Consider the following 12,946-nt stretch of genomic DNA (forward strand, 5'->3'; position numbering starts at 1 on the left):
TCTTCTGTCCTCAGGCCTTGGGGCCGTTGGCTGGGCTGGACCAGCCCTGAGAAGCCTGGGCCAGAAGGGGACAGCTGCCCTCTGGGTTTGTGGAATCAGAATGCTCACATCCCCTGGGTGGGATTCCACCTGCCCAGCTGGAGGGAAGGTCCCCCTCCCAGCTGGAGCCCATCTCTCTAAGATGATCTTTGAGTGATGGCTGAGCATATGCGTGTGCATGTGAGTGTGTGTACATGTGTGTCAGTGTGTGTGTGTGGTGGGGGCAGGCAGAGGAATCTGAACTTTAGGAGAGAGGAAAGTAATGCGGTGGAGGGGGGTTGGGTAACAAAGGATTTTGCTTGCAACTAATAGTCTCCAGCTGCAAAAATACCAAAGGGGAGGCCAGGCCGAGCTGGGGACGCCGGTTCTTGCCAACCCTCACGGGCCTGCTGAGTGGGGCCCTGCCTGGCCTTTAGGGAAGTGGAAGGGGGAGATTGCTTGAGCTCTCCCACCTCCTGGCCAAGGGTAAAGTATGTGAGAGCAGGATCGCTCCCACTGCCTTCCTTCCTAGAAGTGGAAGGGGAACCAGGCCAGGAGAGAGGCTGTAAGGATGGGCACATCCTGAGGTTGGGGGGATCACTGTGGAGCTGCACTGGGACGAGGAGCATCAGATCTCTGCAGGTTTCTTCCTCCTCCCCTCCTGCCTGGGGAAGGTTGGATGGGGGGAGCAGGGACAGGGTGTGCCAGGTCTGGAGCTGGGCAGTGACTCAGGGAAGCCTCAGGAAGTTGGAGAGAAGGACATAGCTGTGCCAGCTGGTGCTGGGAAAATAGTATACATGCCAGGAACCCCCAGACCCCCACCGTGCCCACCAAGTAAAGGGCACACAACTCTGTTTGCCTTTCAACCTTCCTGCTGGCAGCCTTGGGTCTCAGGCAAGTCCCTCCTTTGGGAGTTTGGTTTCCTTTGGAGGTGGCCCAGCGGCATTCATTTTAATCTGTTTTCTCTGTGGCAACAGTGTGTGGGGGGCAGAGAGTGTAATCGCCTTTTCCCTGAACTGGGCCCTTCTCCTGCATGGCTCGGGACCTACGCTTCTCAGGCTGCTCTGTCCTCTCCCTGGGGTCTCGTCAGGCTGGGACGGCACGGGGAGCCCAGAGGAGAGAGTGCTGGGTTTGGGGATGCATCAGCACTTCCAGGAATGACCTGCTCATCGCTGCAACCTCTTTATCCAGTCATCTCTGGGTGGGAAGGGGGCGGGGGGTGCAGTGAACAGAGGCGACCTGAGGAGGAAATTAGTTTGATGAGAGCCTCAGATTGGCTCTTCCCTTCCTCACCAAGTCCTGTGACTGTGAGTCAGTGTCAGGGACCAGCCAAATTCCTTGGGAGCCATGTTCCTGTTCCCTTTGCCCCCCCCTCCACCCACTGTTAGGAAACAGACCCCAATCCCTGTGGGGGGAAGATAGCAGAAAGCCAAGTCATTATACCTGTAGCAGTGGGGGGCAGAATAATCCCTACTGGGTTGAGTTTTGGGGGATATGTTTCAGCTGAGTGCTGGTAGTCTAAAGATGTCTCTACCTGTTGGGGAAATCGGTAGCAGTGGAGTGCAAGGTTGAGAAACTTTCCAAGGCATTTGAAATTTTCCAGTTTGCAAGAGGCGTCACTTCTGGTGGTGCGAGATGAGTTGGATGGAAGCCAGTGGGTCCTGGAGAGGAGGGATCTGGAGAAGGCCAGCAGGAGGTCCCTGCTCCTAAGAATTCTTCCTCCTAGACTTCCCGCTGCTCTCCTCTCTTCAGCCCTTCTCCTTGGCCCCTTCCACCTCCTCCAGAACTGTGGCTTAGGCTGAGGGTGGTCACTTGGTCTCCAGCTTCCACCACACATCTGAAGTTTGTTTTTCTGAGCCATGCCTCCGTTTACCTTCAGGTTCTTTGATGACCCTCTTCCTATGCCCCTTCTCTTACTTCCCCTTCCTTCTGACTTTTCCTAGGAAATGAGAAATTGAGTGATGGGAACATTGAGGAAACAGGGGAATGGAGGCAAGTAGAGGAAGTTTGGCCCACATCACTGATACCCAACCTTTTGCCACCAGGGACCTTCCCTTTTCAATTTCCATGAGCCCCATACTGTGAAAAACTTTTCTCTCAAGCAGGATGTATTGATGGGTATCTTGCCTTTCTGTTTTTAAAATCCATGCAACAAAAGCCATCAGTACTGATTTGGTATTATTAATCTGGTAGTCATTGCTATACCTTTCAGTACATTTGTTATTTTCACTAAATACTTATTAGAGGATTTTTAAACTTTTTTTTTCAAAATATTATGTGACATATGAAACATTGTTATCTTTTATATTAAAGTAATTAAAGAAAATTATTATATGAATGAAATTATTTTATCCCCCCCCCACCAAAAAATCCATGCAACATGTACATTTTCTAGTTGGTCTTTTGGTCAGTATGAGATAATTACAATTACCATATAAAGTTGATAAAAGTCCACCCAAAAGCCAAGAAGTATGGTTGGTTAACCTGGCCACTTTTATCTCAAGTAAAAGCAGATTTTTAAAATATCTATTGGACTCTGGAGCAACTAGAAGGAAAAATCTGAGATGATGGTATCTTAGCCCAGAACAAACTCTGAGATCTGCCCTATAACAGTTTGTTGAAGAATGCTTTGAAAACTATTACTTTTTTCTTTCTTTGCTTTGTATGTATGTTATAGTATACAATTTTTTAAAGTTCAAAAAAAAAAAACCCAAAAACTTTGGATTATTCTTCAACGAGAAAAGGAAAAAAGAATCAGTCTTTCTCTCCCCTTCCCTCCCCTGCTACTTCCCTCTCTCTGTCCCTTTCTCTCCTTTTCTCTCATTCTTCAAAGCCTTTTCCTGCTTGGTGGCTACTAAAGTCCATTTGTTCCACAACCAACCACTATAAAACCTTATAAATGGTTCAACTTCTATTTAGGAGTGTTGAGTGAATAGTGTTTACATGTAAAGTTTATTATATATAAAGCTTATTGGCTGGAGAATAAAACTAAATTATTTGTATTACATAAATATATATGTATATTGGAATGTGCTAGTGGACCTGTCGTCACTCACTTTTATTACCCTGTTTGAGAATGGACTGTCAGTGGGGAAACCGGTCACCCAGTCAGCCAGCATTGGCCGTGTGCCTCCTGGGTACGGCGCTGACCAGCCTGGGGCTTGGGTGCATGTATTAGGATACTCAGAGAGACCAGATTTGTGGAAAGATGGCAAAGGATTCAAGACAAAATGTGAGGCTGCAGGCAACTCCCATAGGAGCTCGGGGAAGGGAGATAGCTGTAGCCCGTGGCCCAGGTGAGGGCAGCGCCCCGAAAGCAGCAGGTTCTGCGGCAGTAAAGGGGTGGGCATATCTGTGGTCCCCAATGTCTGTTTTATTCACATGCTCCAGACGTGGAACAGATGGCCATCGACTGGCTGACCGGCAACTTCTACTTTGTGGATGACATCGACGACAGGATCTTTGTCTGCAACCGTAATGGGGACACATGTGTGACCTTGTTAGACCTGGAGCTGTACAACCCCAAGGGCATCGCGCTGGACCCCGCCATGGGGTGAGCGCGGTGGGCAGGCGCTCTGGCCCCGGAAGGGGGGAGGCGGAGGCAGCCACCGAAAGGAGGGGGCCTGACGCCCAGGCCCCGTTTAACGTGCCGCCCGCCCACAGGAAGGTGTTTTTCACCGACTACGGGCAGATCCCAAAGGTGGAGCGCTGCGACATGGACGGGCAGAACCGCACCAAGCTGGTAGACAGCAAGATTGTGTTTCCGCACGGCATCACGCTGGACCTGGTCAGCCGCCTCGTCTACTGGGCCGACGCGTACCTGGACTACATCGAGGTGGTGGACTACGAAGGCAAAGGCCGTCAGACCATCATCCAGGGCATCCTGGTGAGGGGGGCCTTGTGTGGGGTGTCTGTGGGGCCAGCCGGTATCTGGGGCCTTCTGGTCAGGGGAACCGTTCTCCAGAGCACCGTGGTGAGGGGGGAAGATAATGTGGGGAGCACCGTTGCCCCGAGCTCTCTGTAGGCAGAAGTTGGACATGAGCTCTTCAGGGAAAGATGGGATGTGATGTCCGCTCTGATGGGAACAGGAATTTTAGAGGGCTCTTTTACTTCCTCTTTTCTTATTCAATCTTTACCGTGACCCCTGGGGCAAGAGCAGGCTTAGTTCCCTTTTGACAGCTAAAAAAAAGCATGCGTTCTAAGAGGCGAAGTGATTTTCTTGAGGTTCCATGACTGGGAAATAGTCCTTGTACGTAGTCTAGAAGTTCTACCAGCTCAGAGAGGCATCTCCAGTCTGGGATAATTAAGGTGATCAAGTATCCTAGTTGGATGTTAACCCAAAAAGTCCCATGAAGTGTTGCACAAACTGGGTTGGTTGGTCACCCTAGATAAGCTCTGTGTGTGTGGTAGGGAGTGAGGGGCTATTTGAAGGCTTGAGCATATCTGTCCCCTCCAACCCTCAAGGGTAGGAACTGGATTTTGGGCTAATAATGTTCTCTGTAGATAGAGTTTAGAGCCCAAATCTAATGCAGTCTGAAATTATTAAAGCATCTACTGTGTGTCTAGTTCTTTGAGGGATGTGATCTCTGGCCTTAAGGTGTTTGAGTAGAGTTGGTGGGATAAATCCACAAATCACTTCTCCATGCACTGGATGGCACCTAGAGAGACAGAATATGGAAAGAGAGACATTCTTTGATCAGAAGTTTCCAGAGGTGCTTCAAAAAGCTGCTCTGGGAAGGATGAGTGGGATGTTGATGAGCAAAGATCTCAGAAACAGCATAGTCCAGCCAGAGGACATAGGATTAAAGCATGGAGTTAAAAACTATAGCGTGGATTTGAGAATGCACGTAATGAAGTTTGGATGGGCAGGGAAGGAGGGTCTCCTTCTCAACTCATGTTCCTCGTTTCCTCCCGCCTATCTCAGATTGAACATCTGTATGGCCTGACTGTGTTTGAGAATTATCTCTATGCCACCAACTCGGACAATGCCAATGCCCAGCAGAAGACAAGCGTGATCCGTGTGAATCGTTTCAACAGCACCGAGTACCAGGTTGTCACCCGTGTGGACAAGGGTGGAGCCCTCCATATCTACCACCAGCGACGTCAGCCCCGAGGTGAGCAGGACCCACTGCCCCTCCAAAGCTTGGTCTGTCCAGGTCTTAGGGGTCACTGCCCCTCCATAGACCCTCCTGTGGCAACCCCGATTCTTTCATGTCATGACTGCTTCTCTTAGCTGTCTACCCCAGGCCCTTGGCTGTCCCTGCCAGGCTCTTCCTGTCCCTCAACTTCCAGATCCTGCCCATAGGACACCTTCTCTCTTGCTGCTTCCCAGGGGGACATGGGTTGCCCTTCCCAGGCTAGAGCAGAAGCAGGTGGCCATGGATGGGCCATAGTGTGACTCTGTTGCCTGACCACTGTAGCTCCCACCCCAGAGAGTCTGAGGCTAAATTGTGGCTGAGGACAGGAATTCCAGTCCTGTGGCTTCTAAATCCTAAAATGGACAAACAGGAACAAAGACCATAGCAGGAGGGAGTGTGATCAGGCGTAAGGCAAGCTTTCTTGAGGCCCGGGGATCCTGACCCCCTCTCCCCTCTGCCCCCAGTGAGGAGCCACGCCTGTGAGAACGACCAGTATGGGAAGCCGGGTGGCTGCTCTGACATCTGCCTGCTGGCCAACAGCCACAAGGCTCGGACCTGCCGCTGCCGCTCTGGCTTCAGCCTGGGCAGTGACGGGAAATCGTGCAAAAGTGAGTGATGGGGGGAGGGTGCATGTGCCTGCTGGGATTGGGGCGGCAGGGTCCTTACCTGTCTCCCCACCACCCAGCTGAATCTGTCTGTGATGTAGAGATATTAAGAAATTTATCAAAGTTTCACTGCTAGTGAGGGCCAGGAGTGGGAATGAACCCACGTCCAAGAGCAGGGCTTTCCCCACTACCCACCCAGACACCAGAGAAGACTGTAAACTGGTTTGTTCATTCATTCAAGTATTATACAGCACCCACACGTGTCTGGCCCTGCTCAGCAGTGAGGATTCAGCAGTGAATAAGAGAGATGTCATCCCTGCCCTCATGGAGCTTATGCTCTGGTGGAAAAGACAGACAAACAAATATAATCTCAGGTGGTGATAGGTGTTACGAAGAAAATAAAGCAAAGAATAGAGTCGGTGGTGATGGTGAGGGTTCCATTTTAGAGAGAGTGCTCAGAAAACGCCTGTCTGAGGAGATGACATTTGAGCCGAGCACACATTGAAGTGAAGAAGCAAATTATGTGACTTAGGAAAGAGCGTTTCTGACCGAAAATGCAAATGCTCTGAGACCAGCGTGAGCTTGGAGTGTTGGAGGAAATCACAGTGGGCTGGAGTGGGATGAGTGAGGAGAGGGAGGAAGAAGAGGTCGGATTGTATTTGAATTATGTTGAGAAACTCTTAGTAACTTATTTTTTAAAAATTGTAGTAGTATATATAGCAAACGTTGCCAGTTTAACCATTTCCAAAGTGCACAATTCGGTGGCGTTAATTTCATTTACAGTGTTGTGCTACCATCACCACCTTCCATTACCAACATTTTTCATCTCCTGGTGACTTTCAAGCAGGACGTGATAGGACCTGATTCAAATCTGTAAAGAGATCACACTGGCTGCTGGGTAGAGGCTAGGCCTTGGGGGAGTGGCTAGGAGGCTCCTTCAGGGGTCCAGGCAAGAAGTGACGGTGGCAGAAGAGGTGGTGAAAAGTGATCAGATGCCACTATATTTTGAGAGTGCACCTATCAGGCCACCACCATCACTGCCAAGCAGTGGGCACGCTCTTCTTCCCCCATTCCCACCCCTAGAGTGCAGAGGTAAAATCCCAGGCCATGGTGGCCAGGGACCCAGAGTCGTGCATGCCTGGGTATGGGTCTTCCCACCCCACCCAGAGCCCCTGCCTCCGCCCTGCACCACCCCAGCGCCCCGGCCATCACGGCCCCTCTGGCCATGGCCCTCCCGGTGTGCAGGTGGCCCTGTGTGCGTCTGACTCCGTGTCTCTGCCCATGCCTGCCCTAGAGCCGGAGCACGAGCTGTTCCTAGTGTACGGCAAGGGCCGGCCGGGCATCATCCGGGGCATGGACATGGGGGCCAAGGTCCCCGACGAGCACATGATCCCCATCGAGAATCTCATGAACCCCCGGGCCCTGGACTTCCACGCTGAGACCGGCTTCATCTACTTTGCCGACACCACCAGCTACCTCATAGGCCGGCAGAAGATCGATGGCACTGAGCGGGAGACCATCCTGAAGGACGGTACGGACCCCCAGTGGGCGGGGTAACCATGGGACTCCCCAAGGGCCCGGCCCAGCGCGGGCAAAAAATGATCTGGTGCCTGGGCCTCTCCCTACCAGTGCCTTCTCAGCATGGACCGTCCCCTGCAAGCTGGCTAGCCGGGCTGGTTGGCATGGAGATGAGGGGATAGACAGATTGACCCCTATATGACCCCCTTCTTGGCTGAGCTGGGAAGAGTCGAGAGGATGGATGGTTTGGGCAGCGTGGGCCGTCCCTGCCAGCCCTTGGGAAAACTCAGGGTCTTTGCCATTGGCTCTGAGCCCTGGAGCTTCACACAGCGTGCAGTCAGGGAGAGGCCGAGGCCTTGAAACCGGAGTGGGGCCTGCCAGAGCAAGGGCGCACACACATACACACACACACACATATGCACACGCAGGGTCTTTGCAGGTAGACCCCACTGGGCTGCTGAAGGCTGAATGCTTACATGAACTGAGAAAATTATGTTTTCATGAACTGAATTCAATTTTTCCTTCTAGCTGCCCTGGCAGGTCAACAGTACATTGTCTTCTCATAGCCATCTGTGTGCACGCTCCTGAGCGTATGAATTCTGCCCTTCCCCTGTGGATGGTTAGGAATTCACAACCCTGCACTGCAGCCTCCCGAGACCAGGCTCCCTGGCCGGTCAATCAGGCCAATGTCCGTGACTACCCTTTGCCTCGGTCCCCACCCCCGCTCGGCTCAGAGAACCTCCGCAGTCAGCAATCATAAGACTTGGAGGAAATCAAAAGTAGCTCCTCATCAGGAAAAGATCGGGGTTCCCTATACTGGGGGAACTGCTATTTAAAGGACACTTGAGATGAAGCCTTTGGCTAAGTGAAAAATCACTTCCTAATTTATTCAGTTTGTTAGTTCAGGATTTTCTAGCCCAGGATGTGGCGTCACACTTGTGCCCAGAGCCATGGGCTTGTTCCTCCAGCTGCTCACCCATGCACAGGCCTAGACATTCCCCTTGTAGGTTTACTGGTTGCCATGTGTCATTTGGAAGGACTCTGTGACTCAACCCAGATGTGGCAACACAAACAGTCTTCCTCATTCCTTTCTCCAGCCTTCCAGCTCCCTCGACTGCCCAGGGCACAAGAGGCTACCTGCCCTTCCTGCCTAAGTTGCTCAAAGGAGAAAGTGTCCTGGGGGGTCAGAGGAATACTCCTTTGGAATTTTTTTGAGGCTCCATCTCTTCCTCCCTCACCCCCACAGGCATCCACAATGTGGAGGGCGTGGCCGTGGACTGGATGGGGGACAATCTGTACTGGACAGATGATGGACCCAAGAAGACCATCAGCGTGGCCAGATTGGAGAAGGCTGCCCAGACCCGCAAGACTTTAATAGAGGGCAAGATGACACACCCCAGGGCCATCGTGGTGGATCCGCTCAATGGGTGAGTCCTCCCAGGGCCTTGGGCTGGGAGGAGCCGAGGACTGTGTTTCAGGGAACTGGAGGATGGATGGGGCACAGAGTGAACCAGGCCATGGGAAGGGGAGGGCAGCCGAGGCAGGGAGACGTAGGCAGGGCTCCGAAGCTGAAAGGGGAGGAGCCCCTGTCTTCAGGGGAATGGAGTGGGGCTTTAAACACACTAATAGAAACCTGATCCTGTCAGCTCCAGCTCGGAGCCCCCCACTCGCTCCCCTCGCCCTCAGAATGAGACCCACACACCTTCTCAAGCATGCACAGCCCCACGGGGTCTGCCCCTGGCAACTTCTTTGGCCTCATCTGCACCTTACTTCCTGCACTTGGAGGTTCTGACTGCAATGACCAGCTCTCTGTTTCTCAAACACACAGCTCTTCCTGCCTGCTCTTGGAGTTCCTCTGCCCTGAACCTCCATATATTTACAGATCTGGCTCCACAGCAGTCAGAGTTCAGCTCAAACGCTGCCTCCTCAGGGAGGCCCTCCATGATCACGTTTTCTAACATTCACCCCACCTGCTGCCCCACCACTCTCCATTCCATCACCCTGTTTCATTACTTTCATTGTTCATGATGTGACCTTGTTGCTTGACTTATTTCATTGTTCATGATGTGACCTTGTTGATTGACTTGTTTCTTGTCTGTTGCCCCAGCGGGATGTGGGTTCCACAAGAGCCAGAGTCTTGGCTGACTTGGGCTCTGCTGGGTCCCTGAATGCCAGAATAGAGCCCAACTTATAGTAGGCACTCAATGAATATTTGTGACTGGAGGAATAAATAATAAAATGTGTGGTCCAGGGATGAGCAGGGCAGGAAATCCCCTGGGAGGGGCCCTAGGGATAACACGGATGGTCAGGATCAGAGGGGAGGATATTGATGGCAGGAATGGCCCACATGGTGCTGACTGTCCATCTGCCCACAGGTGGATGTACTGGACGGACTGGGAGGAGGACCCCAAGGACAGCCGGCGAGGGCGGCTGGAAAGGGCCTGGATGGACGGCTCACATCGAGACATCTTTGTCACCTCTAAGACAGTGCTGTGGCCCAATGGGCTGAGCCTGGACATCCCAGCTGGGCGCCTCTACTGGGTGGACGCCTTCTATGACCGCATTGAGACCATCCTGCTCAATGGCACAGACCGGAAGGTGGGCCAGTATGTACCTGTGTGCAGTGACTTGCATGCATTGGGCGTGGATGAAGATCTGTGTGTGAACGTGCGGGTATCCGTGTGTGTGTCCTGGCCTGTGTGCTTCGTGTGTACTTACCTGTGTCTCTATGGAGGTCTGCATCAGTGCGCTTTTGTACAAACAATGTGTCATGATGTTTGTGGGTTGCCTCTGTTAGTTTGTATCTATGTCCATGCATGTTGTCTGTGGGCTTGATCACACATACACACCTGTGTCCGAAGTATGCGCAATGTGCTTGGTGTGTGTTTTTGCCATTTGCCTCTGTACGGGCATGATATGTATGCCTAGGGATGGCTTCTCTGTCTGTCTGGTGGCTCTGTGCTTCGTGAGTCGTGTACCTGCCTGGGTGTGTGGGCCAAGCTCTTCATGATGCATGAGTCCCTTCATGATGTGGCCCCCAACTCCCTCTGTAGTCTCATTTCTGCCCCTGCTCCCCGCCTCCAACGCTAGGCAGATTGTCATTTCCCAAAGCACATCATGGTGCAGCTGCTCTCTGCCACTATGCATGCAGCTTTCTGCCTGGAAAACTCACTCCAGCTCCTCGGCCCACGGTGAACTTTTGCTTAGGGGTCACCTCCTCTCAGAGTTTGTCACCAAACCTCTCTTCCATACTGAATTCTTTGTGTGTGCCTTTCATGAGACAACAAGCAGTTTGAGGGCAGAAGCTGTGTCTTTCTCATCCTTTGGATGAAGGAATGGATGGATGAATCCTAGCTATCTGGCTGTATATTCAGTACCGTGCGTGTGTGTGTGTGCGCGCGCGTGTGTGAGGGTGTCTGAGTGTATGTGTGCGTGTGTGTATTGGAGAGATAGGAATAACTGTGAATGAGCCCAAGAGCAGAGAGTGTGGACAACATCGCCATCAGCAGTCTTTCTGGCTCATCTGCTGGGTTCGGGGTCTGACATCTAGGAAGCGTTATACTGTATGCAAAGTTGTCACCCTCAGGGGCCTCCCAGGCCAAGGTGGGGAAAATGAGACTCATGACCAGGATCCAGGCCGACATATGTACCAAACAGTGATCCCCGGTCCTTCTTTCGGCTCCCCCGCTTGTCTCCCAGCTCCCTAGTAGCACCTCTCCTCCATTTTAGATTGTGTATGAGGGTCCTGAGCTGAACCATGCCTTTGGCCTGTGTCACCATGGCAACTACCTCTTCTGGACCGAGTACCGGAGTGGCAGTGTCTACCGCTTGGAACGGGGCACAGGAGGCGCCACGCCGACCGTGACCCTCCTGCGCAGCGAGCGGCCCCCCATCTTTGAGATCCGCATGTATGACGCCCAGCAGCAGCAAGGTACACCCCCAACCCCGCAACTGAGGCTGGGGACAAAGGGTGCCTGGATGGTGGGTGGGGCCTAGGCCAGGGCTTGAGGCTCCTCTGCAGGGGAGGGCACTCTCCAGGGATCCTGACTTTTGTGGGTCTTGAGAACAGAGGCCATCCAACCCACCATGGCTCTCTGTGTTCCACATCTCCCTTCCCGCCCCGCGTCCGCATCGCCTCTCTTCCTCTCTCTCTCTCTCTATCTCCTCCCCTTCTATCTCCTCATATGAATGTGTCTCTTCTCCTCTCCCCTCCCCGTCCCTCTCTGACCCCTTCCGACCTGGCCACCACCTGTTCCCCACCCTCTTCCCCTTCCCCCTGCCTGTGGCCCCTCCCCCGCAGTGGGTACCAACAAATGCCGGGTGAACAACGGCGGCTGCAGCAGCCTGTGCTTGGCCACGCCTGGGAGCCGCCAGTGCGCCTGCGCCGAGGACCAGGTGCTGGACACAGACGGCGTCACTTGCTTGGGTACGAGGGCCCGGCCGGGGTGGGAGGGATGGGAGCCAACCCCAGGGGGAGAAGGTCACAGGGAGGGCAGGGGAGGGTCCCAGAAGAATTGAGGAGGTGAAGAGGGGCTCTTTGTGGGGGCTGGGGGGTGATAGGAACCAAGGGACCAGGGGTGAGAGAAGGCGCCGGGAGGTAGGAGGGGGTTGAGGAAACCTGGGCATTGGAGAGGCTTGAGAGGGCATGAAGATGAGGAGAAACAGTGAGAAACAGAAAAAGTGTTCTTCCACTTTTTTCTCGTTCTTAAAGTAATGTAACAGTAGTTCAAAATATTAGAAATTAGGCTATTATTTTAACATGGAAAATAACAAGTATTGGAGAGGATGTGGAAAAATTGGAGCTGTAGGGCATGGTTGCTGGGATTGTAAATTGGTGCAGCCACTGTGAAGGGAATATGATGGTTCCTTAAAAGTTAAACAGAGAAGGACCATATGACCTGGCAATTCCACTTGGAGGTATCAAACCGATACTTGTCCACCAATGTTCATGGCAGCATTATTCACGATAGCCAAAAGGGGGAAGCAACCCAAGTGTCCATCCACTGATGAATGGATAAACAATAGGCGGTAGTACACAGAATGGAATACTTTTCAGCCATTAGAAAGAATGAAGTTATTATAGTCATGTGGCAACACGGAAGAACCTTGAAAACATACTCAGTGAAACATTCAAGGCACCCAAGGAGAGAGACTGGTGATGAGTGAATATGATGTCATTTATAAAAGATGTCTGGAAATAATGATTTCGCAGAGACACAAAGTAGATTAGAGGTTACGAAGGGATGGGAGCAGGGGGGAGGGTAGAGAGTATGTGTATGGTGGGTATAGAGTATTTGTAAATAAAAGTAATTTTTAAAAAATTGGAAACTAGAGAGGAGAAACTTAAGAAGTCCAAATCCCACCAACAGACACCACTAATTACTAGCATTGTGGTTATTTGAGCTCCTTTCTTCTTTAAGTGGTCATGTTACTATTTTGCATATAGCTGTGACCATACTGTATATAAAACATGTTCTACCTTTTTCAGATCATATTTTTCATAAGCATTTTGCATGTTATTATAGCATTATTTTAAATAGTCTTTTTTTTAAAATAAAAGTGGGGCATGCTCCCTGTAAAAATAAATTTAAAATATAAAGCAGAAAGTACAATTCACCCCAAATCCCACCACCCATAGATAACCACTATTAGCTTTTTGGGAAGCAT

The 12,946-nt window shown here is 51.7% G+C and overlaps 1 protein-coding gene across 1 annotated transcript in view; it reads left to right on the forward strand.

Moving 5' to 3' along the window:
* The window catches only part of LRP1 (LDL receptor related protein 1), an 81,213-nt gene that overhangs the window by 23,694 nt on the left and 44,573 nt on the right, over positions 1-12,946 (forward strand). Inside the window, exons 7-15 of the mRNA XM_077111125.1 lie at positions 3,409-3,571; positions 3,682-3,904; positions 4,943-5,132; positions 5,621-5,764; positions 7,056-7,292; positions 8,526-8,706; positions 9,655-9,877; positions 11,009-11,210; positions 11,580-11,705. Coding sequence (XP_076967240.1) covers positions 3,409-3,571; positions 3,682-3,904; positions 4,943-5,132; positions 5,621-5,764; positions 7,056-7,292; positions 8,526-8,706; positions 9,655-9,877; positions 11,009-11,210; positions 11,580-11,705 — 1,689 coding nt within the window. The remainder of the gene's footprint in view (positions 1-3,408; positions 3,572-3,681; positions 3,905-4,942; positions 5,133-5,620; positions 5,765-7,055; positions 7,293-8,525; positions 8,707-9,654; positions 9,878-11,008; positions 11,211-11,579; positions 11,706-12,946) is intronic.

The sequence above is a fragment of the Tamandua tetradactyla genome, chromosome 7, assembly GCF_023851605.1.
Source record: "Tamandua tetradactyla isolate mTamTet1 chromosome 7, mTamTet1.pri, whole genome shotgun sequence".
Taxonomy (NCBI): Eukaryota; Metazoa; Chordata; class Mammalia; order Pilosa; family Myrmecophagidae; genus Tamandua; species Tamandua tetradactyla.